The sequence below is a fragment of the Podarcis tiliguerta genome (genome assembly GCF_965153285.1).
Source record: "Podarcis tiliguerta genome assembly, chromosome: Z".
Classification (NCBI taxonomy): domain Eukaryota; kingdom Metazoa; phylum Chordata; class Lepidosauria; order Squamata; family Lacertidae; genus Podarcis; species Podarcis tiliguerta.
Genome location: NC_139553.1, coordinates 17,723,703 through 17,750,396, shown reverse-complemented (window position 1 = coordinate 17,750,396; position 26,694 = coordinate 17,723,703). Strand labels below are relative to the sequence as shown.

General features: G+C 45.5%; 1 protein-coding gene across 3 annotated transcripts in view; it reads right to left on the bottom strand.

Moving 5' to 3' along the window:
* Positions 1–26,694, bottom strand: part of COL5A1 (collagen type V alpha 1 chain) — a 180,704-nt gene that overhangs the window by 70,214 nt on the left and 83,796 nt on the right. For all 3 annotated transcript variants that reach the window (XM_083423334.1, XM_083423336.1, XM_083423335.1), the window contains exons 9-20: positions 26,272–26,328; positions 21,951–21,992; positions 21,579–21,641; positions 14,968–15,042; positions 14,448–14,540; positions 10,659–10,715; positions 9,881–9,934; positions 7,552–7,605; positions 5,535–5,588; positions 2,946–2,999; positions 2,261–2,314; positions 1,015–1,059 (exon numbers count right to left, since the gene is read on the bottom strand). In XM_083423334.1, coding sequence (XP_083279460.1) covers positions 1,015–1,059; positions 2,261–2,314; positions 2,946–2,999; positions 5,535–5,588; positions 7,552–7,605; positions 9,881–9,934; positions 10,659–10,715; positions 14,448–14,540; positions 14,968–15,042; positions 21,579–21,641; positions 21,951–21,992; positions 26,272–26,328 — 702 coding nt within the window. The remainder of the gene's footprint in view (positions 1–1,014; positions 1,060–2,260; positions 2,315–2,945; positions 3,000–5,534; positions 5,589–7,551; positions 7,606–9,880; positions 9,935–10,658; positions 10,716–14,447; positions 14,541–14,967; positions 15,043–21,578; positions 21,642–21,950; positions 21,993–26,271; positions 26,329–26,694) is intronic.

Genomic DNA, 26,694 nt, shown 5'->3' with positions numbered 1-26,694 from the left:
ATTACTGTCAGTACCTGCTGGATTTTAAAGCAGTTTTTAAAGGCAGGTAAACAGCCTAGAAGTTGTTGCTTAGAAAAGTATGTTGAGGAAAACAGGAAGGATGACGTCACCTCGGCAGATCTTCACCAGCCACCTCACCTCATCCAGATATGATGGAGCTTTTTGATATTCATATCTCTCCTCCCCACGCCCACCCCGCTACAAAAACCACACACACTTTTTTGCTCCTTGCCTCAAATGAAGAGTTCCTAACATTTTTGACAAAGGCTGTCATATTGGTAAGCTCAGTTTTTGCAACAGCAGCGATCTTTTAAAATGTTTTCAAAACTCCATTGACAGCTTTCTGTTAGAGCTGAGGAAAAAACCTGGAGAGTCGTGCATCTGTCACTCAGATTTATTGACAGCTACTGTAATTTATCTATGTATTATTTTGTTATGTGAGTATCCCCCTCTTTTCTACAAAACGCTCAAGGTGGTGTCCATGGTTCCTGCCCCATATTTTCATTTTCACAACAACCCTGGGAGGTAGGTCAGGCCGAGAGACAGTGACTAGCCCAAGGTCACCCAACGGCTGAGTGGGGAATTTGAATCTGGCTCTCCCAAGTACTAGTCCAACTGGTTTGAATAGGAGATATGACCCAGGAAACACCTGGTTCTAGTGTCATTTGTGCCATGAACTCATCAAGTGGGCTTAAGGAAGCCTGTTGTCTCATTCAGCCTCAGTCCTCCTGTCTGCAGTATGGGGACTCGGTGGGGAGCTAGCCAAAATGGACAAAGTAAGTTGCAGAGGACCTTTTCACACATTATGTTTTAGCAAACCTGGGTTTGCCTTTGAGTATATGCTCTGCGGGAGGGAGGGGTACATCACATCTCCAACACTTCATAAGCACCCATGTGAGACACCGGGCATTATGCTATCTTAGAGAAGAATCTTTGGTGTACACCTCTAATTCGTAGCTAATGCAGTATATGCTGTATTTTGTTTTGTTTCTATTGCTGTGGTGAATGACTTACGGGTTCGCCAGGGAGACCTCTGGGTCCAACTTCACCATCGTCGCCCTATTTGGATGCAAAGAAATGGGAAGGAAGAAGGCAAGAGAGAGAGAGATCAGAAATGGGCTCTACCAACTGTATCACAGGTGTTTTCATTTGTGATTAAATAATTGCACAGGCAAAACAGCTCTGTGAGAGTGATAAGGAGTAGCCCATGCATAAAGAAGACCTTGTCAACTGAGAGAATAATACAGCATGTGTAGAACTGATGAGATCAGAGAAGCTGTAAGCAATATCATCATAATCCATGCCAACATTTATGAAGATAGATTTGCTTAAACAAAGAGCGGTGTGTGTGTGTGTGATTTTGATAAATGAAGGTTAATATGTTACACAGTGGTTCCCAAAGTGCTTCTGACCCCTGGTATCACTGAATCAAGTTCACCAGCTTTGTTGAATTAATCAAACTAGTTTTAATTGGATTTCGAATAAATGGGCAATTAATTGTTACTGTTTTATATTTTGTTGTGTTATCATGTTCCTTAATGGGTCCTGCAAACCACTGACCTAAATAATACTTTTGATAGCATAGGGTAGGGGGAACCACTGAAGAAATGGTTGGAACCAATGGGGGAACCATTGAAAAATAGCCAGCTAAGAGTATCAAATGATCCAAACTCAACAGGGGGGTTAAATATAGGGTCTTCCCTATATTTCTTCTCTTTTCCCCATTATACCAACAGGTCTCCATTGGACAGGAAATGAATGTAAGGATGCTCAAGAATTTAAATCTAAATAGAAATGGGAACAGAAATTGCTATTGTTCATATCTAGAATGGAAATCCATCCAGTGAATGCAACTGGTATTTACTGTTGTTGTCTATCTGCAAACAATACGTAATTGATTACTCCTCAAATTTGCATTGAATTGAAATGAATGAGGTGTAAGAATGTAATTATAATGCAATTGCCGCCATCAGTTCTGTAAGTTACATCATTTTGCTACAGCAGGATGAAAAAGGGAGTTTGGGGCAGAGGTCAAACTGCAGCGGAATGGAAACAGAGCTGCGTGTGATGGATTCAAGGCATGACAGAAAGCGATGCCTTCTCACATCCCCAAATGCATGGAAAATGTAGTGAATGATTTGCAAGAGCTTCATTTGCACACATAGGCTATCCCTTGGGGTTGCAGTCAGAGAGTGAGGAACAAGCACATCTGAACCTGCCTGGGTTCCTTGCAGACAAAAGAAGAGCGGAATGGACTCACCCTCTCGCCATCTTCTCCAGGGGCTCCTGGGGGTCCTGAAGGGCCTGGTTCACCCTAATAAAAACAGAGGACAGAATCAGCCACATTCTTGAAGAACACAAGAACCTAGAAAGAGCCCTGCTGGATCAGGCCAATGGTTCATCTAGTCCAGCTTCTTCTGCTCACAATGGCCAATCAAATGCCCAGTGGGATGCAAGCAGGATCTCCCCTCCTGTGGATTCCAGCCATTGGCATTCTGTCTTTGGGGTTTGTAGCCTCTAATTTTTTTATATAGAAAATATATAAAGAATTTTATTCAGATGCCTTCCATAGTATACAGCTTTCCAGCATTATAAAATTGCAAATGGCTATATGAAATGTTATTTATCTTAATATATCCATCTTTGCAAGCAATTTCCCTTAAAACAATGCATATTAGTTTCACGAATGTATGCATTTTTTATACACGTTTTTAATGTTTGAGAACTGCATTGCAAAATTCAGAGAAGCATGAGTTTTGAAGGATAGGTGCATTTTGGTTTAATGCCCTGCTTTGGGCATTTTGAATTAGGTAGGTTAATGAACCAAACTGAATTCCACCCCCCCCCCCCATCCCAAGTTGAGGTTATCAAAACCAGTCAGCCTCTTCATGATGGCATATAAAGTAATTCAGCCAGAACAAGATATAAACCTGTAATAGACTTACCCTGTGGCCTTTCTCCCCTGGCAATCCAGCGAGACCATCGAAACCTCGGTCACCCTACAGTAAAATTTTAAGGAGAGATAACTTTTTTAAAAACAACAACAAAATCACCTACCATTTCCTAAAAGCTGTAAGTGAATGAGCTCTCCTAGCAGCTTGTCAGATCAAGAGATGGCAAAGTTTCTTTTTGCCAAATATGCTGAGCATTCAGACAGAATACATCCAGGTTTTGTTGCCTGGTTAAATCATTGGGAGCTACCCATCCCAGAATAGATGCTTCCTACAACAGTTAAAGCCATGATTTTCCCGGTAGTGATGTACGGAAGTAAGAGCTGGACCATAAAGAAGGCTGATCACTGAAGAATTGATGCTTTTGAATTATGGTGCTGGAGGAGACTCTTGAGGACTGCAAGAAGATCAAACGCATCCATTCTTAAGGAAATTAGCCCTGAGTGCTCACTGGAAGGACAGATCGTGAAGCTGAGGCTCCAATACTTTGGCCACCACATGAGAAGAGAAGACTCCCTGGAAAAGACCCTGATGTTGGGAAAGATGGAGGGCACAAGGAGAAGGGGACAACAGAGGACGAGATGGTTGGACAGTGTTCTTGAAGCTACAAACATGAGTCTGACCAAACTACGGGAGGCAGTGGAAGACAGGAGTGCCTGGCGTACTCTGGTCCATGAGGTCACGAAGAGTCGGACACGACTGAATGACTAAACAACAACAACAGGCATGGATGGAGGATGGACATCAAGTCACACATGGCATGACTGCAATGAGCAAAGGAAGATGGAAGGATGAGGGGAAGGTTTCTCATCTCAGGGCCTCTGTTTCCACAATAGCTACAGCTTTGGAGCAACAGCTAATTCTGTGCTAATAGCAGATATTTAGCACATACAGTGGTAGTCAGTGCATGCTGCATATGCACTACACATTCAGAGCAGCATCATACCACTTTAAATAGTCAGGGCTGCCCGCAAAGAATTATGGGAGCTGTAATTTGCTAGTTTGAGAGTTGTCAGGAGGCCCCCTATTATCCCTCAGATACAATTCCTAGAGCGGTTTAACAGTCAATTCTTCTTCACAGGGAACTGAGAATTGAAGCTCTGCTATGGGAATAGGGAGTATGGGAACAGGGATGCGGGTAGCGCTGTGGGTGAAACCACACAGCCTAGGACTTGCCGATCAGAAGGTCGGCAGTTCGAATCCCTGCAACAGGGTGAGCTCCCGTTGCTCGGACCCTGCTCCAGCCAGCCTAGCAGTTCAAAAGCACGTCAAAGTGCAAGGTATAAATAGGTACCGCTCCGGCAGGAAGGTAAACGGCGTTTCCGTGCGTTGCTCTGGTTCCCCAGAAGCTGCTTAGTCATGCTGGCCACATGACCCAGAAGCTGTACACCGGCTTCCTCGGCCAATAAAGCGAGATGAGCGCCGCAACCCCAGAGTCGGTCAAGACTGGATCTAATGGTCAGGGGTCCCTATACCTTTACCTATGGGAATAATGGTCTTCTAACAACTCTCAGCACCCTTAAGAAACTACAGTTCCCAATATGCTTTGAAAGGAGACACCATTCTTTTAAGTGCGATGCTGATTTAAATATATGGTGCAGGTAGGACCTAGGTTCTACTCTGAGTAGACCCATTAAATTATTAAAATGAATAAGTTCGGTCCACCCATTTCAATAGACCTACCCTGTGCAAAACTTTGTTGAATACCACCCACAATATTTAAGCTTTTCAAACAAGATTTATCCGTAAGAGGGGTCAGGAACCTTGGCCCTCTGGGCATTATTGGAAAATATAACAACAACAACAACAACAACAACCACAACCTGCTCTTCACCTGAAGGTCCCAAGGTGGGTTACAGCATTAAAATACAATTTTAAAAGTAATTTAAAACAACTCCCATCATGCATGAGCATTGGATGTGCCAACTAGCAATGGATGAGATATGTAGTACCATAACATCTAGAGGGGTGCGGGTTTCCTACCCATGATCTATAAACAGGGGTGGGGAACCTCTGGGCCAGGGGCTGGATACAGACTACCAAGCCTGTACACAGAAAAATCTCTGTCTTTGTAGTTTAAAATTATTTAGCCACCTCTCCTCTACCCTGACCCTGAAACGTCTCCCTAATTTTCAATATTTTTGGGACCAGGCAATGGTGGCTGCACATCTCCAGGGCCAAATGATTTGTGGTCCTCTTCCTTTGCAACAGTCCCTGTCTCCATCCATTTCCACCTTAAGTACCAACTTAATCAAACACTTAAACCTTCTAACATGCAGCTCACTGGCAAAATGTCTCCATATTCAAATTTCCTGTTTAGTGGCGTCTGTCCCTTTTGATGATAGCTGAGTGAACTCTGAAGGAAGTGAGGAGCAAAGGAAAAAGGGAAATTTCTTTCTAGATATATAAATTAGCACAAAGGGCAGGTGTGGCCATTAAATCTGCAGTTGCAAATCTTCAGCTTTTGGGCTGACGGGAGCACCAGGCCCCTAGGCGACAGGCTCATCCCACCCGGAATGCGATTGCTCCTTGTAAATGGCAGTATGTTTCCTAGAGTAAATGGGGATTTTTTAAAAAAAATACCTTTGGCCCAGTCTGGCCAGGCATCCCTCGAGCGCCGTCGCTTCCAGCACGTCCCTAAAAAGAGAGGGGAAGAAATTAAGGTACAAAGCTAGTGTTACCAGACGTCCCAGTTTCCCTGGAACAGTCCCCGGATTTGTCAATAAGTCCCTGGACAAATTCCATCCCTGGAATGTCCCCGGATTTCATCTAATGTCCCCGGGAAATGCAGCAACGGCAGTCTCAGCAGCCTGGAGCAGTTAGCTCTTGACCCCAGCAACTAAGCTGTGAAGGGAGGCTTCATGCTGCCTATGAGAGCAGCCTCCCAACTCCTACTTGCATGCAAGCAGGAGGGGGTAGGGACCTCTCAGTTAGGCAACGGGAAGCCTCCTTTCCCAGCTGAGAGATCCCTGCCCCCTCCTGCATGCACACAAGTAGGAATGGGATTGGGGCTGCTCCGATGGGAAGGGAGGCATCGCACTGCCTGAGCCTCGCCGCTGCCGCTCTCGGCCCTCCTCCTCCGCCTTCCATGCCTGACCCACCGCACACCACTTCCCCACCACCACCAAACAACCAACAACTCAGGGGCTGCCCAGGCTCATGGAGAAAGGAGATAGAAGCCTCGGAGGAAGAGGAAACATGGCGGTTGAAGTCAAGGTGGCGGCGGCCCCTCTGCCACTGCCATCACTGCAGCATCAACGTCCTGAACGTGTAGTATATATGTATGCATGTATTTATTTATTTAAAGTGTCCCCAGATTCATGGGGGGGGGGGATCTGGTAACCTTATACAAAGCACCAACACTAGCAAGGCATCAAAGGGCACATCACTATGACTTTGATCATGGTTAGCTGAATGGCTCGGTATATGGTGCATTATTCTTATTCCAGAAGAATAAGGATGAATCAACATTACAACAGGAGGTGGACTATACTTTGTTGGGAGTTTTTAAACAGAGGTTGGATGGTCATCTGTCAGGGGTGCTTCAGCTGGGATCCCTGCATTGCAGGAGGGGAGGGTTGAATGACCGTTGGGTCCCTTTCAACTCTACAATTCTATCATTCTCAATAAACTTTGATGGATTGAATTCTATCATTCTATGAACTTGGAACATGGACTCTCCTTTACTGGAGGTTTTTAAGCAGATGTCAGAATGACACCTCCCAGGGATTCCTTAGCTGTTATTTCTGCATTGCAGAGGGTTGGACAGGATGAGCCTTGGGGCCCCTTCCAATTCTACAGCTCTTTGAGAGCAGGGCAGAACATGGGTGACCGGCACAGCTCACAATCCCAATCACAGAACAGGTCCATGGAACACCATTCCAAAGAGATGATAATTTCAGTATTGATGGGTTCTGCCAAGATCAGCAGTGCAAATATGTGCCCAATGGCCTCTTAATTTTTCAATTAAACACACAAGGACTGGCCACTAACTCAAATTAAGAAGAGAGAAGTCAACTGCGAGAGTCACATGTTTCTGCAGAAAGCCTTGACAAAAGGATCTGCTTCCCTCTTACATAATGCAACTCAGGAACAGCTGGAGGTGCAGATGGCGGTACCCCTACTGAATAGGAATTAGAAATGGACACCTGCGTTTTCCCAAAAGTGAATTTGCTGTGAACTTGGGGAGTCAGGAATCCCTCCCTAAAGGAAGCCAAAGGGGGTCAACAGGGCCATTGATAGCGCCCCTGCTTCTGCCCCCTCTGTTTGCTGCTCTGGATCTTAATTTTGGGGCTGACTGAATCTCATATCACCCTCCCAACCAACCATCTTTAGGGCTGGACAGAGGCTGGAGACCAATCCAGCAGCTGCAAAGCAGGATAATTGAAGGCCAACCAAATCCAGGCCCTGAACCGATTCAGGGGGCCTTCCACAGTCACGCAGCCAGGAGAGGTTTCCCCACAATTAAACATGCCTGCACACATCCTTCTCCCCACACTTTGCCACCAGACTGCCCTCTTTTGACAGCTCCAGATCACTCTGTGTGGACCCAATACATAAGACCATACCAAGCATGCTTTTAATCTCACTGCACACATACTCGTCGTCCTGGTTTCCCCGATGGGCCTGGAGGTCCTTGTACACCTCGTGGTCCCTGAAACAAATGGAACAGAGCATGAGATAAGCATGGGAACACACAAAGCTGCTGTATATGGAGGCAGACCAATGATTCATCCACCATGCCAGTGGCATTTGGGATATGCTCTACCATGTGCCCTTCTCATAAAAAATAAAGTAAGATTCTAGTCCTCACTGCTCTGAATAAAGGGATGATTTAATACATTTAGGCACCAGGCAGAAACATTCCTCTTCTCAAATGCATTTGGCTAATCAAACAATCTATGGCCATTTAAACTGTGGGGTGGGTGGGTGTATCCTTGTTGCTTGTTATTATGGTATGTATTTTTGTGTTTTTATATCGTAAACTGCCCTGTAATCTTCAGACGAAGGGCAATACAGTAGAGAGAGAGATAGATAAAACTTTATTCGCATTAGCCAATGGCCATAGCAACAGTAAAACATTACAATATACGCAGAAAAGGAAATTTGATATAAGAGCAGAATTTAAAGTCCTGAATCAGCAGTCAGTTAGTGGCCCTTATTCTGATTGCCCCTGCTATGAACCTAGCAACCTTTGCTGTTATCTGCTCATTTTTATGTGATAGAAGAAAGGACATCGTGGCAGTGGTTGAGCGCCCTGGGATGGTTAGTACGAGTGGGGTGATGATCTCATTCCTCAGGTCTTTATGCAGTACAGTATAGAAATTTAATAAATAATAATAAAGTTAGTAAGCTGCCTTACACCAAATCAGATCACTGGTCCACTGAATTCAAGTATTGTCTACATTGAGTGTCAGTGGCTTTGTGTGGTTTCAGACAGGAGATGTTGGGGATTATACCTAGGGCCTTCTGCATGCCAAGCAGATGCTTTCCTGCTGAGCTATGGATATTCCCAGTTACTTGCGATAATAGGACCAGGAACATAGGAATTTGCCTACACAGAGACAGACCATTTGTCAACCTAGCTCAGTACTGAGGGGATTTCTGTTGATATTTTGATATGCTTTCCCACTGGAATGATTGTCCCTCATCTAAAAAGGAAGTAAGGCTCCAGTCCTCATGAACCTGAGCAGATGACACGGATTGAACCTGGGACCTTCTGCATGGAAAGCCAATGCTCTGCCACTGAGCTACAGCCCTTCCCTCAAGTGAATCACAAAGGAGGGCAAGGATGCAAAACCTAGTGAGGGCCACTGATGCAGTCATCCTGGCTCCATGTGTTAAAGGTAAAGGGACCCCTGACCATTAGGTCCAGTCGTGGCCGACTCTGGGGTTGCGGAACTCATCTCGCTTTATTGGCTGAGGGAGCTGGCGTACAGCTTCTGGGTCATGTGGCCAGCATGACTAATCCGCTTCTGGTGAACCAAGGCAGCGCACAGAAATGCCATTTCCCTTCCTGCCAGAGCGGTACCTATTCATCTACTTGCACTTTGACGTGCTTTCGAACTGCTAGGTTGGCAGGAGCAGGGACCGAGCAACAGGAGCTCACCCCGTCACGGGGATTCGAACCGCCGACCTTCTGATTGGCAAGTCCTGTGGTTTAACCCACAGCGCCACCCGCGTCCCTGGCTCCGTGTGGTACCTATGTGCAATGAGCAACATCTTTGCCCTGCAAGGTGGAAAGGGATAAGCACAGTTTATCACCAGCCCCAGAGCACTTAAGCCTCCTAAAGGTATTTCATTTTGTTATATGCAGTGAGATGAAGGCATTGAACAGGCAACTCAGAAGGGAAAGTAAGAGGATAATAGCTTCCTCTAACTACTCTCTTCAAGCTCCACATTCAGATTAATTTGTAGGGACGGCCCTTTAGGGCTTATTAAGCTGCTAGGTATCCATATCCTTTCTGAGATAAATGGAGCAGCCTTTCTTAGGAGGGCAAAGTCGCATGCACACACACCCCTATAGGTAAAAATGGCTCTATTGTGTATGATTTAAATTAATAGCAGAGCTTGCGAGTCAGATCTTTCCTTGTGATCCATCCTGGGAGGAGGTGAGTTAAACGTCACCTGCCTATCTGGACCTAGTCAACAGAGGCTTTTCAAAACGAGTGTGTTGATTGATTAAAGAAAGTACAATGTGGTGGAGCAGTTAGAGTGCTGGACTAGGACCTAGGAGACCAGGTTTCAATTTTTTACTCAATCATGAAGCTCACTGGGTGACCTTGGGCCAGTCACTGCCTTTCAGCCTGACCTATCTCACAGGGTTGTTGTGGGGATAAAATGAAGAGCAGAAGAACTATGTAAGCCGCCTTGAGCTCCATGGAGAATAAGGCGGGCTATAAATGCAACAAACAAACAAACAAACCTACCTGCGGTCCCATGTCTCCTGATTCACCTTTTATGCCTCCACTGCCTGGGGGTCCCTAAGAGAAGAGGAATATTCAGAAAGAAAGGGAAAAGGAACGAACTGAAAAATTAATCAGTAAATTCTTAGCCCACCCCAACACCCCACCCCAGCCAACTCTCCTCATTCCTGGCTGATGGTTACTGGTGATTTTGGCATCCTTTCCATGCCCAAATCACCAGTTTTTGCAAGCAATTTCCCACTCATAACAATGCACATCATTTGCACCAACGTGTGCATCGTAATGCGCATATCCCCCCTGCATCCCCATGCGTATTGTTACATGCCACTCCCAATCTCTGCTGGGTGGTAACAAGACTCCAGGAGGTTACAGATGTTTACCCAGAGTTTGTGCTTCCATTGGGAAAGCAGGACACAGGAGAGACTAGTGTCTTTAAGAAACACAGCTTGTTTTACACATATTTACACCTAGAGCCTTCAGTGGAGGTGGGTGCAGAACATTATGTCCCAAGATTGTCTCTTATTGCTCCTCTAGTAGTCTTCTCAAAGCCCCTCCCCCTCTACTCACAGCTTGTCCCAAACTCCAGACCCCCTTTAAAATGGAGAGGTGGTTTGCTGAACCACCATTCAAAGCACCTTTACCTGCTTGCTGAAAGGTGAGCCACCAGCGCTACTTCCTCACTTTCCTGCCTGCTGCTGCAGACGGCAGAACGTGATGACAGCCTCAGGTTTTTATGTATACAGAAAGATATAAAATAGCGAGCTTTGCACTGCTTACTTACCATGGGGCCTGGCCTTCCAGTAAGACCCATTGGGCCCGCTGGTCCTCTCAGCGCCAACTGTGGGGGGGGGGGGAGAGAGAAAAGAGGGTATGAAAATGGCACTTGCAGTTGTCACCTTGCTAGAGTTGCATGCCAACCAGAGGACATAGCTTGCTAATAGTGGTGAAGCCACGTGGTGCTCTCCGAATTAGGTTTACTCAGAAGTAATTTCTCTGGGTTGTTACCCAGCTAAATTCTACTCAGAGAAGAGCCCCTGAAATGAATCGACCTAAGGTAGTCATTTCCATTAATTTTGAGGGGTCTACTCTGCGTAGGAAAAGCATTGGTTAGAAAACCCAGCGGCTTTACTTTTTTAGACAATTTATATGCTATCCCATTACAACTGTCAGTTAAAATGATAAAATCAGAATGCAGCTGGGACTTTTTTTTTTAAGCCTTAAGAAAGCACTGGGGTGGGGTGGGGGGTAAACAGGGAGCCTTCAGTGTGGCAGGCCCTGCCCAGTGGAACTCCCTGCCAGTGGAAGTTTGGCAGAAACCAACCACACCTTCTTTTAGAACTCTTCTGAAAACTGTCTTCCATGGATGTGCCTTTGCAATTACGAATCTTTTCCTTTCATATTAACCAACCAGTATTTATTGATTTCATTATATAAATACATTATATAGTATTTTGGACTTGGTGAAAGTGTTGACGATAAATATGTGGGGGCTTCCATTTTGCTCAATCTGGAAGCTGCAGTTAGTGCAGGATACTGAAGCATGATAGCTGACAGGAGCAAGGCCTTGTCACCACGTAGCACCTGTGCTCAGAGATCTGCACTGGTTATTGATCTGCTACCGGGCCGTATTCAAGGTGTTGCCATTAGCATATAACACCCTTAACAACTTGGGACCAAGTTATCTGAAGTGTGCATGCACATGAAAGCTCATACCAATAACAAACTTAATTGGTCTCTAAGGTGCTACTGGAGGGAATTTTTTTTATTTTGATCACTTTGGTCAATGGAATTGACGCTATTACAGGGGCCACCGCATATATATATATATATATATATATATATATATATATATATATATACTTATTGTTAATTCAGCTTTTCAAAAGTCTTAAATTATTATGGTTAACTTTTGTTAGTAAGAATTGTTATCAGTTTATCTTTTTCTAAAATCACTTTGAGATTCTTTTTACAATCGTGCGGCACATACATTTTATGGAATAAATACCGTATTTTTTGCTCTATAAGACTCTTTCCCTCCTAAAAAGTAAGGAGAAATGTGTGTGCATCTTATGGAGTGAATGCAGGCTGCGTAGCTATCCCAGAAGCCAGAACAGCAAGAGGGATTGCTGCTTTTACTGCGCAGCGATCCCTCTTGCTGTTCTGGCTTCTGAGATTCAAATTTTTTTTCCCCCTCCTCCAAAAACTAGGTGCGTCTTGTGGTCTGGTGCGTCTTATAGAGCAAAAAATACGGTAAATACGTAATAAATAGGTAAATGCGACATTTACAGGAGTAGAATCTTGGGACTAAAGAGCAGATCTAGGAATAGCAGCTCCTTGTTTGTACCCTGATGCCAGGCTTCCTGCTACCTGGTGCTCCCTATATATTTATTTGGACTACAACTCCCATCACCCCTGAATATTGATGGCAATGGCCAGGGCTGATGGGACTTGGATTCCAACAACACCTACAGAGTGCCTTGTTGGGGAACGCTGCCCTCTATGAAAAGAGCAAGGATCCAGAACTTCAGAAATTGTCACAGTCTAGGGATCTTTGGTTTTTTTGTTTTTTGTTTTCAACTACTAATTAAAAAGTCATGTAGCTAGGCCAGAGTCAATAAATCTTTTGGCAGGTAATGGGCCTGTCCGCACTTTATAACGTCGCCAGGACAAATTTGTTCCATTGCAAGAATTCAATCCCTTAAAAGACCTGTAATTATCTGTGTTCTCCAGTAATTAAAATCCAACCAAGGGCTGCAATCATAATGCATTGGGGGGGGGGCGGCGGCGGAGAGAAGTGCAAGATAATTTAGTGAGCTGTGTGCTGTGAGTTTAACTAAACTGCTCCACCATTAAAAGGCCAATGGGGGGAAAGTCACTGCTTTGGTCTTAGGAAGCCAAATCCAAAGTATGGAGAAATATATATAAAGTGAAAAGCAAATAACAATTAGCTGATATCGGTGGGATTTGATACCTGGCTTAAATTTCATGGAGCCACACAGAACACAGAAAACTGCCTTACACTGAGTCTGAGCATTGGTCCATCTAGCTGAGTACAATCTGCACTGACTGACGTTGTGTTTCCAAAGTTCTAGATAGGAGGTCTCTTCCTGCCCTACTGGAAATGCCTGGCATCAAACTTGGGACCTTCTGCATGCAAAGCTCGGGCCCTGGCACTGAGCTGTGGTCCATCCCCTAAAAAGTAAGATTCTAGTCCTCATAGTTCTGAATACAGGGGCTGAGGTAAGTAGGAGGCCTTATGCAGAGTCAGACCCTTGGTCCATCTTACTCCATATTGTCAGGAAATGCCAGGAATGCTGACTGGAAATGACTTTCTAGAGCCACAAGTAGGGGAAATTTCCAGCCCTACCTGGAGATGCCATTGGGGACTGAACCTGGGACCTTCTGCTTATAAAGCAGATGCTCTGTGCCTGAGCTATGGCCCTTTCCCTGAGCCTAGGATCTGAGCAGGCCACTTGAATGCTAAAATAGTGACTTCCAGAGCCAGACAATACTGTTCTACAAACTTCCATGAATGGTGTCACCAGACCTCCTAGTCTGACCTGAAACTTTCCTCTTTGCCTGGCCCCCTTAAGGTAGCAGGGGGAGGTCTTGAATCTCCAGATGGACAGAAGTGCCTTTGATAATAATTTTAAAAATTATTATGAAGACTGTGCATGCAGTTTGCAAACTTCAGCCCACCAGGACCTGGCTACAAAGTGGTGGAGGGTTGCCTTCCTCCGGCTCCCTCTCCAATTAACTCGGGGTTGGACTCGATGGCCCTTGTGGTCTCTTCCAACTCTATGATTCTATGATCTCCAGGGACTATGGGTGAGATTCTTTTTATTATTATTATTATTTTAAAGGAAGACTGTGAATGCAGCTTGCAAACTTCAGCCAGGCAAGAGACCATTGCAAATTATAGCATAGACACTCTGGTTGGGCCTGCCCTCTTCTGCTCTCTATTAACCTCTGTCTCCAGGGTCCACCGCAATGACATCACCTGGGGCTTCCCCCAAGTCTCAGGGTTTGAATCCTGAAATCTCAGAGGCTGGTAAGTTTCTGACCTGGCAACCCTGCCCAGGAATGCCTGACCTTGTGTATTCTTGCCTAGTCACTTCAATTCTCAGGAGAGGCACTCTTAGGGTTGCTGTATGCTCCTGAGAGTCATCTTACATTGATTAAAAGCAGGGTGTTTAGCATGGTGGCACCTTCCTTTTGGAATGCACCCTGAGCAAACAGCAAGCAGATGTCTACACTAATGTCATGCAGGTGCCTGCCTAAACCTCCCCTGCTCACACAGCCTTTCCCTGAAGGGTGATCCAGCTATATCTGGCATACTCAGCTGAGCACAGAATTATAGAATTGGTGAGTTGGAAGGGACCCAAGGGTTATCTAGCCCAACCCCCTGCAATGCAGGAATCAGAGCTCATCAGCTGATGGGTGATATATTTCGTAGTTGTTTTACGAACACAAATTTCATTACTGCTTTTATGCCATCCACCACCATGCGGACGAAGTAGAGAGAAGCTGGCCCAGTGTCCCACATGCCAAAGTGGCGCCTGTCACTTACCCGGGCTTGTTGGAGGATGGCTTGCGCCTGGGACTCTTGAGCAGACACCATGGGGCCTTTCGAGCCGCTATCACCTCCCCCGCTGAACCGAAACTGAAGTGGAGAAAGAATAAAGAAGAGGATCAGTTGGAGAATGACATCCTTTTTTGGGGTGGGGTGGGAAGGACAACATTATCTCACTTCTGGAGGGCTGCTGGGAATGAGAGTAGATTGGTAGCACCATTCCCAACAGGACATTGTAGGGGGCAAAAAACCCCAACACCTGCTGTTTCAAGTGGCTGTGAGATTTACATTTTGATTGTAAAGGAAAGATGTGTGTGTCACCTGGTCTAATAATCTTCTGCCACCTCATCTTACAACCGTCAGGTCTTTCCCCCCACTGACAGTCACTGGAATTCTCCTCCACACAGCCAAATGACCTTAAGATGCTGTATCAGGTAACAGCAAATGCCTGTGTGAAAAAAGTTGTCTTTATACTGTAGTTGCAAAGCGCCAAAATTGCCAGTTAATGGGTGCTCACCGGCAGCATCAACATAGTCCCAGGAGGTCCTGGCAAACCATCTGCCCCAGGCAGGCCTGCTCGTCCAGGAGGCCCCTGCAAATTGAACAGAACATAGAACAGGTGTTAAAAACTTTGGACAATGCAACTATTTTGGGTTTATTAACACTGCAGAGACTGCAGGATGCAGCGGTCAGGTGGAGAGGAGACCCAAGTGCTTACTCTCTTCCTTTTGGGACCTTTCTGGTTGAGAGAGGAAAAGTGGTGGGAAGCAGAGGGAATTTTATAGATCAGGGGTCAAATTTACCATGCCTCAGGCCAGTGTCTCCAGCGCCGACTGCGCGGCGGGCTGGAGGGTGGGGGAGGGCGTGCCCATATTTGTGCACACATGCTATTTCCAGCACACTTCTGGGTCGGAGGAGCACCAGAAATAGCTTGTGCACATGTGCACAGGCCTCCTTTGACCCGGATGTGCACCAGAAATAATGCTTGTGCATGCACACATGCTTGCGCATGCGCAAATAACGCTTGCGCATGCGCACAAACTATTTCCGGTGCTCCTCTGACCCGGAAGTGGGCAGCCGTGCAGAGCAGCACCGGTAAGAGCAGGCAGCAGGGGTCTCTGCGGGCCAGATAAACGAGTCCCTCGGGCCTTATCCGGCCCCCAGGCCTTAGTTTGGAGACCCCTGTTATAGTGAATCTTCCTTTATCCACTAAATTATAAACCATCTCACAAATGTTACTTCAGGACACAAGAGGAGCCCTGCTGGATCAGGCCAAAGGGGGCTGATCTAATCCACCATCCTGTTCTCACAGTGGCCAACCAGAAGATCCACCGGGAACTCTTATGTTATTTCGAAAAGCAGACCGAACAAATCCCACTCCTCTCCCTCCTCTGCCCTGAAGTGCAAGTCCCGTCCCTCCTTCCCCAAACAAAGTCAGAGGGAATCGAGGCCCACAGCTGGGTGGAGCCACCAAGGGAGCTGCCTGCCCCAGCCCCTTCCGAAAGGACAAGCTGCAGTATTGACTTCCTTACAAGGCAGGATTGATGCTGCATGGCTGAGTCTTTCATGATCTGTCATGTCACAACCGTGGGGAAGATTATTACTGGGCCCTCGAAGAGTCGTAAATACAAGAGGCTGCATTGGAAAAGCAATAGCTCAGTGCCACCCGTTTCACAGACCCAACCCTCAACAGGATTGGGAGCAGAAGGAAGCCCCGGGAGAAAACAAATGATAATGTGAACAAAGGACGGAGAGTCAGAGCACTGGTCAAACTAGCTCAGGGTTGTCTGCACTGACTGGTAGAGACCCTCCTGGGTTTCAGGCAAGGGGTATTCCCAGCCCTACCTGAAGATGCCAGAATTGAACTTGAGAAGATAGGAAGTGCTCTACCACAGAGCTACATCCCTTCCCATAAAAATAAACAAGGTTCTAGTCCCTATGGTTCCAAATCAAGGGCAGATTTAAATAGCAATGTAAGAAGCCATCTTATCCCAAGTCAGATGCTTGGGTCCAGATAGCTCAAGATTTCCTACACTGACTGGCAACAGCTTTCCAGGGCTTCAAGTAGGAGGTCTCTTTTCTGGGGATTCAGTCTGGGACCTTGCACATGCAAAGCAGATACTCTGCCCTTCCCCAAATCCCTCACCCAAATTATAGCAATTGCCTGATTTTTCAGACTAGAGCACAACTTGATCAGGATGTTTTTTATAGTGGCCAGGTCTCACCCATGGCTTTTTCTGGCCTATTGCTGCCCAAGGGGTTATTGGGTTGGTAGACAAAGATGGAAATCTTTGGGCCAAAAGCCTGCGTTTTCTCCTCCATCTGCATCTTTCTTGGGGCAAGGTGATTGGCCAGGTTTGTAGGTCTGGACAAAAATAGGGGTCTTGGATGCCATACAAAAGGGACAGTCCCTGGAAAACAGGGACATTTGGACCCCATTGAAATGCACCATTGAAATGGACCAATGGTATGATCAGTTCTTATTAGAGGATTCAGAATGAAGTTTGTTAAGTTGTGGGTGAACATATCAGAAGACACAGCGATTCTTCAACAGCTCTTGTTTATTCACAGGCCAGAACAGAACTAAACTGAATGGTTCAGCCAGCCTGCTTATATAGAGCTCCATTACACGCAACTGTAACAACTTTCTGTAACTATCCAATCACTGAACGTCACTTTCAATCCCTTATTTGTATATGTGGACCTGAGTGAAAACTATCTACAGTATCCCCCTGCTGGCCCAGGGTGAGAACTCCAGTACATAATGAAGTTTATTCTCCCAGGGATGTACAAAGGCATCATATTCCACCCTGTATTCATCACATCCAGGACTGTTTCCATTCCACTGCAATGCGTCTTCCACCAGAAACTATGCTATTCATCTCACTATGCACTGTGGTGAAATTACACGACTTACACAATTAATTACTTAAATTACATCACCATTGTGTAATTTATAGAATCCCAGGGATGGATCGCAAGTGGAGAGAGTGCTGTTGTGCTCAGAATCTGCTTGCACACTGGACCAGATGAGCCACTGGCCTGATCTAGCAATCTCTTCTCCTAAACTCTTTCGGAGCATTTGTTGTGATTTTTAAAAATACTTTTGCAATGTCATGAATGAGCACCATATTCCTTTTTTCTTTTAAAATAAAGGGATTTGTGTCTTTAATAGATGCAAAGCATACTTATTTGTTTAGAAAAAACAGTTGCACGTTGTCTTGAACCAGACAGAAGGGAAATCTGATCAGAAACAAAGAAGCCCAAAAATTATCTCTCTGAGGTCATGATATACCCAGGCCTGCTTCAGCTAAAGCACGGATGAGATTCCTCCTCATTTCTGGGAGCAGAGAGAGAGGAATTTCTCTAAAATTTGAAATTTTAGGAGAGGGAGGATGCTGATTTAAAAAAAAATTAAAGAAAAGAAAGAAAACTGGGTATCAACCAGGGAATGCAGACATTTGTGGAAAGAGCCACACACTGCCCCCTGCTGGCCACACTTCCTCAATGCAATGTGAGACGGCATCATTTCCAAGATGTTCAAGGAATTGCAGTCTTTGAGAAGCTGCAGAGAGTGCCTTAAATGTTTAAAATACTTTAAACGGGGGGGGGGGGGACTACCTGCACCTTGTAAATATGGTACGGTGCAATCTCTCCCAAAAGCATCAATTAAATAACTTATTTTTAGGGAGGGTTTTGTATCGCTCCCCACGCACTCAATGAAAGGTTAAAATAAACGAAATATATTTTTCTGATGTTCAGTGCAGCTCAATTTTAAGAAAGTCTAAAAGAATCACCCAGAAAATCCTTGCAGTGTTGCAAGGATGCCACTAGGTGTCAGGCCTAAATCAATTGCTGTAAAACAGATGTGACAGTAATACTCATCTACTAAGGAAACCCAGTAGGTCTCTGAATCCCTCCATGATTGTTACAAAATATAAGCAAAATGTTACAAATACATGCATACATATATATTTCAAATAAGCACATATATATGAAAAAGGAACATAGGAGAAAAAAGAAGAAAAGAAGAAAGAAGAAAAAATAAAGAGAAAAGAAGAAGAAGAAATGTTGGAAGAATTTCTTCCAAGTTTATTCTTCAGATATCTCAATATGAAAATAATAATAAAATTTCATTGATTGACTTCCATCGCTTACACTGCACTTCCTATATACATTTTAAGCAGGATTGTGTCTGTTATTCCGTATTTTTCCCATACAATCTCACACAAATTGAATCCCTGCATGTTTGCATTTCTAAGGTGCACAATTATCTTCCCACCATTGGACACCAGCATATGCCCAGACAGGGGCAGAAGAAGGGGGATGCGGTGGGTGTGAGCCGCCCCGGATGTCACCACTGAGGGGGGTGACAAAATGCCAGGCGGCACTTACCGCGGGGCCTGCAGCGCACCTGAGCCGTGCGTCTCTCCTGGGAGAGAAGCGGTGACTTGGGCGTGTGCAGGCTCTGCGCTGCCCAAACGGTCTGACTGATGCCTCCCCCCCAGCTGTAGGACAGATGAGTGGGAGGAGGCAGGCAGACCCCGGAGACCCTGAGGTGCACCCCACCCCTGTGGTGCACTACCCCAGGCGCCCGAGCAGCTTCCTCCACCACTGTGCCCAGAGGAACTAGGAATGTGCCATGATTTTGTCAAACTAGACAGCAAGATGAATAACCGTTGTTTGGTTTTCGTGGGAAACAAACTGTAGTGGAAGGGAAATAGTGCTTCATGCAACAAATGCAAGTGGGATGAAAAACGAGGCCTTCTTATATCTCCAATCATAGCAGAATCAAAGAACTGAAAGAGTTGGAAGGGACACCAAAGGTAATCTAGCCCACCCCCTGCAAAGCAGGGATCTCAACTAAAGCATCTCCATTCAGCCTCAGCTTAAAAACCTCCAAATGAAGGAGAGTTCACAATCTTCCAAAGGAGTCCATTCCACTGTCAGACAGCTCTTACTGTCAGAAAATTATTCCTGGTGTTTGGTAGCAATCTCCTCTCTTGTAACTCAAAGCTATTGGTTTGGGTCCTACCCATCGGAGCAGGAGAAAACAAGCTTGCTCCATCTTCCATGGGAAAGCCCTTGGGATATTTGGAGATGGCTATTGTATTGTGAGGAGGAATTAAAGAACCTTTTAATGAGGGTGAAAGAGGAGAGCGCAAAATATGGTCTGAAGCTCAACATCAAAAAAACGAAGATCATGGCCACTGGTCCCATCACCTCCTGGCAAACAGAAGGGGAAGAAATTGAGGCAGTGAGAGATTTTACTTTCTTGGGCTCCATGATCATGGCAGATGGTGACAGCAGTCACAAAATTAAAAGACGCCTGCTTCTTGGGAGAAAGGCGATGGCAAACCTAGACAGCATCTTAAAAAGCAGAGACATTACCCTGCCAACAAAGGTCCGTATAGTTAAAGCCATGGTTTTCCCAGTAGTGATGTATGGAAGTGAGAGCTGGACCATAAAGAAGGCTGATCGCCAAAGAATTGATAATTTTGAATTATGGTGCTGGAGGAGACTCTAGAGAGTCCCATGGACTGCAAGAAGATCAGACCTATCCACTCTTAAGGAAATCAGCCCTGAGTGCTCACTGGAAGGATAGATCCTGAAGCTGAGGCTCCAACACTTTGGCCATCTCATGAGAAGAGAAGACTCCCTAGGAAAGATTGCGGGCACAAGGAGAAGGGGACAACAGAGGACAAGATAGTCGGATAGTGTTCTCAAAGCTACCAGCATGGGTTTGACCAAACTGCGGGAGGCCGTGGAAGACAGGAGTGCCTGGCGTGCTCTTGGTCCATGGGGTCATGAAGAGTTGGGCATGACTAAACGACTAGACAACAACAACAATGAATTGTAACTCCTCTCAGTCTCCTCTTTACCATCTTACATTCCTAGGTACAACCTGAAATGTGTGTTTGTGTGCTGTGCATTACGGGTTGCATATAACTATGCGCACACAATATAACATGGTATATTGACTGCTGCCTGAAGATTAATCTGCATTGTTTATTGAACAAGAGCTCTAAAACCATGTCACATGGGCTTAGAGTAGGTGTCATAAGAAAGGCATCCAGAGTTGCTTTTGAACTTCAAGCGGAAACAATTGCCAGCCCAGGAAATAATCCAAACTGAGCAGAAAATTTATCCCAGATTATTACACCAATGGCAGGGGTGGGGAGGATCCTTTTAGAAGAAACAGATTGCATACTGGAGCTCCTCCTGCTGGCCACTGTCAGAATCACATAGGGAGCCTTCTCCCTGCAACTACATGGCATCCAGGGAACAAGGAGGAAGTGACAGCCACTAATTGGATGGCTTTCAAAGAAGACTGGACGAATGCATGGAGGAGGAGAGGGCTATCGATGGCTACTAGGCAGGGTGGTTATGCGGTGCCCGCCACAGCCGGAGGTAATAATGTTTCTGAATAGCAGTTGTTGGAAACCATGTGAATGGGAGAGGGCTCTTGTGCTCAGGCTTGCTGTTTTCTCACAGGCAACTGTCCAACCATTGTGAGAACAGGCTGCTGGACTAGATGGGCCATGGGCCTGATCCAGCATGCTCAAAACTCCAGCATGTTCAAAACTCAATTTAAGCATGCTTTTTTTAAAAAAACAACAACATTATCTTGCAAATGCAAGCATTGTATTGCAACAGAAACCCATGTCAATTGTTGTGGTCCAAGTAAGATTTGGACACTGGGTAGTAATAATAATAACAAAGAAGTTTTGTTGAGTTTGCTCTGGCAGACCAGCAAAGGAAACCGCCATTTCCCATGAAATCCAATTTCGGTGTGAATCAAATTTGCTTAGAATGTCATCCTGCGTGATTTATGCTAACATATTTCAACTCAACTTTTGAACATTTACTTCTGATTCAGCTTCAGCCAGAATCTCCTTAGGGAACAACTTCAGATGGAGAAATTGGGCCCAAACTACCTATCTCCCTATGTGAACCTGCACAGTCACTTTGATCCTTGATCTTCTCGGTCCCGTCAATGTCAGAGGTGTGGTTAGTGGTGATTTCAGATCAAGGCAGAAAAATTATTTGCAGAAAGACAGCAGCAGCATTTTGTACTAGGGCTCACTCTCTGTGCTCTGAGCATCGGGAATTTGCAAGATAACTCACCCTTTCGCCAGGATCTCCAACTTGACCCATTGGACCAGTCGTACCTGGAGGACCTGGAAGACCCTGATGTGGAAGAAGAAAAGAAGGAAAATTAGCTGCGAGACAAAAGGAAGTGTGTGTGTGTGTGTGTGTGTGTGTGTGTGTGCATGCACACACTGAACAGGAAAAGTATGAGAAGGATGTGTTTACTTTAGCATGGTCAAATTGACCTCACAAGGCTTGCAGAACCATGCCCATCATATGGAAGTAATTGAACCCAGAGAACAGCTGCACTCAGGCAGCAGTCAAAAGACACACAAAGAGACAAGGTTGTGCTAAGTGAGAGAAAGTAGGGGGAAGCACAGAATATATAGGTCATATTTTACAACTCACCGCTGGTCCTTCTGGCCCAGATGGGCCCTCAATGAGCATCCCCTGAAACAGAGAAAGAGATTGCAATACATTTAACAAACAGGCCAGTGGGGAATCTAAACTTGTTTTTTTAAAAAAAATATATAATAATAAATTCTGCAGTCTAAAAACTGAATTCTGCAATAGTACAAAATTGCATATTTTGAATAACAGAGTTGGAACAGGCTCAGAAAAGGGCAACCCAAACGATCAAGGGGATGGAGCAATTCCCCTATGAGGAAAGGGTGCAGTAGTTGAGACAAAAGGTGAGTAAGATAGAACTGTACAAAACTGCATGGTGTGGAGAAAGTGGATAGAGAAGAGTTTCTCTCCCTCTCTCGTAACCGTAGAACTTGTAGTCATCTAGTGCATCCGAATGTTGGAAGATTCAGGACAGATGAAAGAGTTACTCATGCAGTGCATAGTTAAACTGTGGAACTCCCTCCTGCAGGAGGCTGTGATGGTTGCTAGCTTGGATGGCTTTCAAAGAGGATTAGACAAATGCATTGAGGTCAGGGCTATCAATGGCTACTAGCCACAATGGCTCTGCTCTGCTTTCACAGCTGGAGGCAGAATCGCTTCTGAATCCTAGTTTCTGGAAACTGCAAGAGGGAAGAGTTGCTGTTCTGCTCAGATCCTGCCTGGGGGCTTCCCATTTGGGGCACCTGGCTGGCCACTGTAGGAACAGGATGGTGGACTAGGTGCTTAATCCAGCAACTCATCTCTTCTTATTTTTCTTATGTTCTTCTTCTGCAGCAGCTGCTGCTTTTAACCCCCTCATGCACTGCAAAAACGACAGGGTTGCAATATCTTGCTGCACGTTGAGCTCAAGAAAACTGGCACACACAGTGGCCATTCTGAAAAGTACAGTAAGCAGCTGAAATGCAACCCCCACCCAACCAAAAAAAACCCAAGGCCTCAACTTCAAGTAAATTTATTATGTAGTGACTTGCAGGGCCTCTGTGGAGTTGAAGAGGGGAGGGGGAAGGCATCCAGCGAGCCTAGCTTGGAATGCATCTAAGCCTGATAAGGAGTGCATTAATAAAAAAAAAGCAAAAAGCTCCAGAATGTTTCTTTTTTTGGACAGTGGAGAGAGAGAGAAAATACAAGCATTTGGTCTTGTTTACATTCTAGCAGCCTTTCGGTGGTCTGGCATTTTCAAACCCTGCTCAGAGCTGCCAAATTCTTATGCAACCATTTTCAGCAGATCCCCCTCCATGCTGAGGGCATCTCTGATTTTTCTCTTTTGCACACACACACACACACTAGTGTTTCAGCTGCAAGCTCCCTCAGAGACAGGGGTGAGGGAAGAATGGGAGGCAGCTAGAAAACAGTTAAGAGGAGGAGTTGGTTCTGACTTCATTTCCCCTTGTAGGGAAATCATCAGGGAGAAGCAGCAAACGGAGACCTTTCAACTTTGCAAGTCAGACAAGGTTGCTGTTACTTTGGCTGGTCTGCCAGGAAAAAAACTGGGTTAATTAGGTCGCTAGTGTACAGAAAATGTTAGATGGGGAGGACTGAGCTGGAAAAACAGAGTTACTTTTTTTCTTTTTATGGAACAGAGAAGGCAATAGCTGTTGAAAGGGTGTGGAAACAGCTGGGCTGAGGAACATAAGAAGAGCCTGCTGGATCAGGCCAAAGGCAGCCCACCTAGTCCAGCATCCTGTTCTCACAGCGGCTAACCAGATGCCAACAGGGGAAACCTGCAAGCAGGACCTGAGTGCAAAAGCAGCTCTTCCCTCCTGCGGTTTCCAGCAACTTTCAAGAAGCAGCGTTGACTGCCTCCAACCGCAGTGGTAGAATGTAGCCATTGTGGTTAGTAGTCATTGATGGCCTTCCCTTCTATGAATTGATTTAATAAGACCTGAGATTGCATGTAACAGATGCCATTGTTTTGTCATGTCCCCCCACATAAACAATTCTGTGCAAATTTAAAAAAGACGGGAACCTCAACATCAGAGAGAAAAGATCCAGCTCAGTCCGCTCCCTCCCACTGTATTAGTTTTCCTCTTGCAGGGATTTTTTCTTCTAGACTTCTCCTTGCAGGAATTTTTTTTTAACCTTAAGGGAGGATCTCCAAATTGTGATCTCCAAATTGCAGCCTGAAGTTATTCAGCACTAAGCACTCTGCAACTTCATTCCTGCCTCTGTTGTCCTGAACCCAGGTCAGATCCAATATGGAGATGTACAGTGGTGACAGCAGCCAGATGTTGTAGCAACCAGAATTGCAATGAAAATTATCAAGGAGGTCAGAGTGACTCCCCTGTGAGGAACAGTTTCAGCATTTAGGATTTTTTAGCTTAGAGAAAATGTAAGTACAGTGGTGCCCCGCAAGACGAATGCCTCGCAAGACGGAAAACCCGCTAGATGAAAGGGTTTTCCGTTTTTCGATGCGCTTCGCAGGACGAATTTCCCTATGGGCTTGCTTCGCAAGACGAAAATGTCTTGCGAGTCTTGAGATTTTTTTCCGCTCCCCACCCCCTTTTTCTAAGCAGCTAAACCGCTAATAGCCTTTTAGCAGCTAATCCGCTAATCCCTTAAGCCTTTAATAGCCACTAATAGCCGCTAATCCGCTAATAGGGTTGCTTCGCAAGACGAAAAAACCGCTAGACGAAGAGACTCGCGGAACGAATTAATTTCGTCTTGCGAGGCACCACTGTAAGAGGCAACATGATAGAAGTTTATAGTATTATGCAAGTCATGATGAAAGTTTCCTTCCTGTCTCATAGCACTAGATGTGGACATCCAAATGAAGCTGGGTGTTGGAAGATGGTGAATAAAACAAAGGCCTTCTTCACACAGCACATAATTTAACTGTAGCGCTCTCTCTCACAGGAGGCAGGCATGGCCACCAGATTGTATGTCTTTAAAAGAGGATGAGACAAATTCATGGAGGAGAGGGCTATTGATGGCCACTAGCAGGGTCACTATGCTCTTCCTCCGTGGTCAGAGGAAGCAATGCTGAATACCAGCTGCTGGAAACTGCAGGCAGGGAGAGGGCTCTTGTGGTCTGCACCTGCTTTGAGGACTTTCTATTGGGCATCTGGATGGCCACTGTGATAAGAAGATGCTGGACTAGATGGGCCATTATGTTCTTATTTCTATACCTGAAGGAGCGTCTCCACCCCCATCATTCTGCCCAGATGCTGAGGTCCAGTGCTGAGGGCCTTCTGGTGGTTCCCTCACTGCGAGAGGCCAAGTTACAGGGAACCAGGCAGAGGGCCTTCTCAGTAGTGCCACCCGCCCTGTGGAATGCCCTCCCATCAGATGTCAAAGAGATAAACAACTACCTGACATTTAGAAGACATCTGAAGGCAGCCCTGTTCAGGGAAGTTTTTAATGTGTGACATTTGATGTATTTTTAATCCTTGTTGGAAGCCGCCCAGAGTGGCTGGGGAAACCCAGCCAGATGGGCGGGGTATAAATAATAAATTTATTATTATTATTATTAGGCAGAGAACTTTTGGAGGCTGGGAAAGGAGAAGACAGAAAGATAGGATAGACTTCTACCCTGCCACCAAACTACAGAAATGCAGAACAGATTGCTTTGCAGTTATCCCTTCTTGTTACTGGAGAACCTCTTGCAACTATTTCAGCGGTTGAGAACTTATGCAGTCTATGGGCTTCGTTCTACTCAGAGCAGCCTTCCAGGGGTCATATGTCAATGGTGCATAGGGTTGCCATACGTCCGAATTTTCCTGGACACATCCAGAATACTGCAGTCAGCAGCAGTGTCCAGGTGAAATTTGGGGAAATGTCCGGGGAAATCCAGCCGTATGGCTACCCATGTCAGCAGTGCCGTTTTTGCAGTTTTTAAATAAAAATAGCTCAAAAATTTGGTGGGAGGGTTTTTCTTTGCGATTTTGCCCAAAAAGCTCAACAACTTTGGGCAAAACTAAAAAAAGAGAGAGGAAGCTCACAACTTTTCTGTCCAGATTTTCACTGTTTGAAATATGGCAACCCTAGTGGTGGACAGGGCCAGAAGCAAAAAAAACTAGGTGGAGCAGCAGGTGTGGGCAGGGCCAAATACACAAACACATTCCCATCCTGGCTAGCAAGAGACATTATCACAGCTCAAGGACATATTCCAAATAGGCAAAAACACTCAAGGAGATTGTGGGTCGAGGCCCTCTGTCCTGAGAGCCAGACAGAGCAGCCCAGAGGGCCACATTTGACCTGCAGGCTTGAGGTTTCCCCATCCTTGCCCTGGTTTGATAAATTGATGGATTTCTAAATGTTATCATTGCACAATTTCCATATGGATTCTCCAGCTGCAAGGCAAAGGCAAAGCGACAGCTCTTACCGGTTCAATTATGGCTGGCTCCCCTTTCTGTCCCTTTTCACCTCGTGGCCCACCAATCTGCAGCAGACACAGGAAACAAAAGCAAGAACTCACTGAACAATGAGCATTGCTCCACTTCATTGGCTACATTCATTGCCACCAAGCAGAGTGTTGCAGAAGCAGAACATCTCATCTGTCCAATGAGACTCTGACATCTACATATTTTTTAAAACAGATCCTTTTAGGAAAAACAACTCAGAAAGAAAACATTTTATCTACCTATCTCAGTTTCTAACAGCTTACTAGGCCACCATAATACGAAACGAGGAAAGTGTTTTGCTCCAGACTCTAGCCCAGTCAATTGTAAATAAGCAATCCAGGCTCCTGGAAGAACCCACCTGGAAGAATCCACCTGCCTCTTAGTCCCACTGCAATCCCACTGTC